Source organism: Glandiceps talaboti, chromosome 18 (genome assembly GCF_964340395.1).
Source record: "Glandiceps talaboti chromosome 18, keGlaTala1.1, whole genome shotgun sequence".
Lineage (NCBI taxonomy): Eukaryota > Metazoa > Hemichordata > Enteropneusta > Spengelidae > Glandiceps > Glandiceps talaboti.
Window position 1 is genome coordinate 12,083,588 of NC_135566.1, and position 6,237 is coordinate 12,089,824.

A 6,237-nucleotide genomic window follows, 5' to 3' on the forward strand; every position below is an offset into this window, starting at 1 on the left:
TCTCTGATCCCCTATGTCTGAGGTATGTCTATTTCACTCTGTTCTTGGTTTGCTTTAGTTTGCTTAATAACTAATCAAATGCATGTTTTTGCTTGCAATTTTTGTTTTAATGCTTTTACATCTACACACTTTATATTTCAAACTTTCTAGTAAAGGAAATAGGTTTCTGATATTTGATGTCTTCAAGGTTTTGAACATTTTCAAACCATGATAGCTGTAATTTTTTACAATTTTTTTCAGTTTGTTTATTCTGTTCGATAACTCACTTATATTAACGGTGAAAAAAAAAATTGTGTTTCCGATAACATGGCCTCAGAAAATAGGGTTGGTAGCTCGGGAATTTAGTTTACTTTATTTTATCTTTCAATTGTTTTATTTTTGAAAAATATTACTTCGACTCAAAACAAAAAAATGTCGACCAGAATACTCATTCTGTGATAGTTTGATGAAATATGTACAGATATCGCTGGGGAAAGAAAACAGACATTCATGAAGGTCAAGAAGACAAATAATTTCATATCCGTTTGTTTGAAATGTTTTTAAAAACATATTTAGGGTCAGTCAGATGAGAAGCTAACCTTGAGAAATTAGCTTGTTGTCACATAAAAAGTAGATCCATGGAATTTAGAAAATATGATTTTACATTTTTGAGTTTTGTACTGCATTGTCTTCAGTTTTGTGGCAAAAATTATGCTAAAGATAGTTTCAAACAAGTGAATAAAAAAATGTCTGTTGTGGACCAAAAATGTAATCGTGCAGTAGGATTGACATTTGAAGCTGACACAGAAATGACTGCATAATAGACATTTTTTTTGCACGATTGAGAACCATTGGCTAAAAATGTATAACCGTACAGCAGAATTGACATTTTTGAATAACATTCTTGTCCAAAAAAGCTCAAAAAAAAAAGATCAAATATCAGAAATCTATTTTCACATCTTGTGTGAGAATTGGTGCTTTGCAGCATATTTCCTCTCATAGGTTTTCTAACCCTGCAAATATCTGTCTTCAATATTGCGTACACAGTCTATATGATCTTACTTGCATAATACACAATGGCTCCTAATACTCCTAACAAGTAACATGCTATATGTAACTATAATGCAGTAATATGCCACAGCAGCTAAGCAATTTTCAAATTTTCTCCCTCTAAATCTATAAATCTGCAGCTGATGTAAAGGACATTAATGTACAAGTTGACAGTAAGTATTATTGTTTTGTGTGTGTGTGAGTGCAAAAGTTGTGTGCAAAATTCTTTTGACAAGCAAACGATAAATTCAGTGTTACCCGGAGTAAGTTTAGACATTTGATACTTTCTGAGATAAATTTTTTTAAATTGAATTGAATTGAATTGAATTGAATTGAATTGAATTGAATTGAATCGAATCGAATCGAATCGAATCGAATCGAATCGATTTGGTACTCATTTGAATTCTGATGGTCATTTACTTATTTGGTTTGAGAGCAGCTCTGCTAAGATTATTGTGTTCAGTTTTGACAGTTCTGTTGTAAAACTGATTAGAAGTAATGGATCTTGTTGAGTCAGATAAATATTAATCCCATCTAATTAGAGACACACCCCTATCCCTATTGAGGTACAGTAAAACTGGAAATTTTCACTAAAGACTTGTTTTAACTTATTTTGCTGGAAAACAAAAATGCAAAATAAGTAGTGACTAAAAATGCCTTCTTGTACGTAAACACAATATATCAGTCTGGTAATTAGTAAAATAATTAGTCTTTGAGAACTAGCTGAAAACTGTAAAATCTTCGAGTAATGAAAATATTTAGGTTTGCAGTTACTTTCTATAAATCTTTGATATTGATTTTATCAATCATTTCTGAAACTATTACGATGAAATAAAAGTATAGTTCACATCTAAATGTAGTAAATGTAGTAAATCAATAACCCAGTATATGTAAAGAAAATGATATTTGTACACAGTAACTCGTTGAATAATTTAGGTCTTAACCCTTTCATGACTAGAGACGAGTTTTAAATAATATGGGGACCCAATTTATATGAATATTTTCATAATTACAATAATATTACTTTATTAGGAAGTAACATTTCTTTAATTCCAGTCTAAAATGAAGTTGATATATGCCAAAAACTTACATAAAACAAGAATTTTGTCCAAACAATTTTGGCGGGAATGTTTTCAGTATTGAAGGGGTTAACAAACATTTTTAGGTGACTTGTATTTTTGTCTATGCTTCATGGTAAGTTTTATTGAATCAACAGAGAAATGTTTCAGGAAAAAACTCATCACACTGTAATTGTGTCTTTTCTATTATGAAAATTTACCTTCAGAAAATGATCAAACATAATTTTGTCTTTTGAATACCAGAAATTGATACAGGTAACATCAAAATCAAACGAAAGTATAAAATAAAATTGTGTGTGAGGGTGCTGTAGGTATCTTGGCTACAATATCCAACCGGAACATGTCATTTTTTTTCCAAATAATGAATAACTTGACCAAAAAACAAATTGAACATTGTTTGGTGGTGGGGATGGGGGGTGGGGGTGGGGGTGGGGATGGGGGAATCAGGCTCTGAAACTAACTGGTATATATTACACACACTGCACTAGCTGGTTTATATTTACAGAGTTTAACACATTGCATAAATTTTCTGCATAAACAGAAGGTTATTGTCTACGTTGTACATCTGATGAAGTATTTCGTAGAAAGATTGAATCATAAGAGGATTATTTTGTTGGTAAATTACGATAAACATTAACAGCTGACACAATACAATAATGACACTGCCATGTAACACATGTGATTTGTGAATCGCTGGAAGTATGATAGCTATCTATGTATGACCACCTACAACAAAATATGCACCTTCTGTCAAAACTGCTTCCTCAAAACCATTTTGTAATGATTGGTTTTAGCTGTCTTTTAATACGTTTATCTCCTAAGTTAACTCTCCAAAGTTATTCCTAAAGAATTTTTAGTTCTCAAGTTATTGAAACCATGATATGGTTTTGCTCAGTGAAAGGGATGCACAAGTACACACAGCCAAATATTATATCGCAAATATAATGCTAATAAATTGAAGGGTTGGCAAATTTGTAGCCATCTTCGCATATACAGCCAATGAATATATTACATTAGGTAGTTACTCCCTTGGTTCATGTAACCCAACATTGCATATTTCAGTTTGCTCCCAATATGATCTAAAACTTAACGATGACCATGCAAGATGGTTATCACATTTCTCAATCACAGTTAGTTTGCATTGTTATCTGTGCCTCTATGTTTGTATTTGTCATCTTGTGTTGTTGGCATGATAATATACATATGTCAATGTTTATTCCTTTATTTGTATGTGTATGTGTATGTGTATGTGTATGTGTATGTGTATGTGTGTGTATGTGTATGTGTATGTGTATGTGTGTACGTTTATGTGTGTATGCGTTTATGTGTGTATGTATGTATGTATGTATGTATGTATGTATGTATGTATGTATGTATGTATGCATGTAAATGAAAGTTTATGGCCACCATGAAAGTTCATAGCAATCATGAAAGTTTATGGCAACCCAAAGTTAATTGCGATCATAACTACAGCAAGACTATATATTCAGGACTACAGCAAGTATATTCAGCAAATCAAAACATCAAATAATTTAATTAAAAAGTCAGTTGTACTACAGTGCCATTAGCACCACTTTCTTTGCCAGGAGAGATTCTTGAATATTTTGTTGTATATTTCACTTGCAGCTGGTGAGAGTGAGTTGTCTGCAAAATGCATGGACATCATGTGTGGAGCTACAAAGGACCGTGCCCAGTTGACAAGAGAAGAAAGGAAAAAGAAAGAGATGGAAATGTGTGACATAAGACAACCTGAACGTACCAATCTTATTCTGAACATTAATGCTATTATAATGATGGCTGTCAGCATATTCCTATGGGGATTCTTCTACTAAAACCAACCAACATTTCAAGTGGAACGGATCTTTCTTTTGATTGAAAAATATAGTATGTACAAAATATATCAGATCAAATTTAATTGTAGACAATACAATACAGTGACATGTTGTAATCTGGTAGTCTGTGGTATACACATGTCTATAGTGACATTTGGTACTCTAGTAGTCTATGGTATACACAGGACTATAGTCACGTGTGGTGCTCTGGTAGGCAGGACTACAGTGACATTGGGCAATCTGATGGTGTGTACATGGGACTATTATTAAGTGACATGTGGCACTCTGATAGTCTCGTACACACACAGGACTAGTCACGTGGTGCTCTGGTAGGCTATGGTATACACAGGACTACAGTGACATGTGGCACTCTGGTATGGACTACAGTCACATATGGGACTCTGGTATAGTCTACACTATGGTATACATACATGACTGTGTTGCATAGACTGCTGACATGTCAGACAAACACTGTATTGTAAAGTCTAATCATTGCATTGGTGCCTTTAATCAGACTACTTTGCTCTGCCACACATTAAAGATTCCACCTCTTAAAAGATCGATTTTAGTTGAAATTATTTGGGAGATTTTACATCTCTCATTCAATGTTGTATTTGTAGAGCTACTTAGCCTTAGGGAGTTTAGACAAGTTTTGAGGACAGAGAATGAAATGTATGTATATAGCTAGATTGAACTGTTGGTTATTTGGTGGCATGCCCTCTCGTGTGAGTGACACTCTTGGTGAAAATTTTAACAATCATTTAGGATGAAAGCCTCGGAAGGTATTCTAGCTGGGCACATTTTCACACACTTTCATTTCATGATTATTAAGAATTTATTCAAAGAGGACTTGCTTGAACAAACACTTGCCAGTCAAAACATCAAGATCATCTCTATCAATCATACTTGATATTGACAGAAATAAATAGTCCTGACAATATCGTCATTTTTTATCAACATCATAGCATTATCATTCATGTATCAGAAATCGACACAACAGTTCAAAATAATTTTAGAAATTTTTTGCTCAAATTTAAGTCTGATTAACAAAAATCAAGTTGAACTTCAAGTCTTGCAACATTTATGGTTTTATCGATTATATGATGCTTGTCTTTGTAACTTTTTTTTGAAATATTCGATTTTGAATACTTCGGTTAATTTTTGTTGTCAGGTACTCATATTAAAATGATAGCTTTTATAGATTGTCGTCATTGTCGCCGACTTCTCATTTTTGCTGTTTTTCTTGTACACTTACTTTCAACGGTGAGATCAGTTTTAAGAAAAAAGCAAAATGAATGTTGTTTTTAAAAATGTTTGATGCATGCTTTGATTTTAGGTTTTTAGAGAAAGTTTTATCACGATTTAGAAGCTTTGTAAATGTCAAAATATGTATCTACCTCAGATTTTGAAAAAATTTCTGGTGTGAGAACATTTTGTTTAAATAAAAAAAAATTAATGTATGTAATTTTAGAAAGAATTATTGTCAACACCCCTTTCTTCTTCCTACATATGGACTGATCCTTTATTTTTCTATGGTGAGTTGGGTAATTTTATGGAAAAATAGTGGTTATTGGCTCAAAATTGTTATTTTGAACAAAATGTAGTAAAAGCCGAGATTTATGTGTTCATAGCTTGTTAAAGTGGTCATATGGATGAGGATTGGGTATTTATTTTTGATTTTTGATTTATAAAACAATTTTATCATGGCTTCCTACTTGGAAAATCAATGTGAAACAACATTGACCAAGTCTGTGTTTGTAACTCAATACATTGCAATAGGTGAATAAATGTGGAAAATGTTTGTTATTGTACGTACAATAACAAACTTTTTTACACCTTTTTTAGCTTTTTGCAGTGTATTAAGTTACAAACACAGACTTGGCGTACTTTGTTTCACATTGATTTTTCAAATAGGAAGCCATGATAAAATTGTTTTTTTAATTAAAAATCCAAAATAAATACCAAATCTTCATCCATATGACCACTTTAACACATATATTAGTGAAAGTTAGAGAAATTTTACAATATAAATGAAACAAGTATACTAAAGCAAATGTCTCATACAAATGGTGTTTTAAGTATTTTTCATTGTTATCACACAGCTGGCAGTACTTCTTCAGCAATGCAAATTGTCAAGAAAACAATGCAAAGTGGTACATATTTTAAAAGTTTTAATGTACCGTGTTTTTATAACTGCAGCTGTTCAAATTTGGGATATGTCACACAAATTATGTGTTAGTCCTTTTCCAAGAAAGCCAGTTTGATACAAGACAGGTCAATAATCTAAAATGTCTGCT

At 32.1% G+C, this 6,237-nt stretch overlaps 1 protein-coding gene across 1 annotated transcript in view; it reads left to right on the forward strand.

Annotated features, from left to right (window-relative positions):
• The window catches only part of LOC144449586 (sodium/glucose cotransporter 4-like), a 29,828-nt gene extending 24,895 nt beyond the window's left edge, over window positions 1-4,933 (forward strand). Inside the window, exon 14 of the mRNA XM_078140147.1 lies at window positions 3,735-4,933. Within this exon, the coding sequence (XP_077996273.1) occupies window positions 3,735-3,940 (206 nt within the window). The 3' untranslated portion in view covers window positions 3,941-4,933. The remainder of the gene's footprint in view (window positions 1-3,734) is intronic.
• The last annotated feature ends 1,304 nt before the right edge of the window (window positions 4,934-6,237 follow it).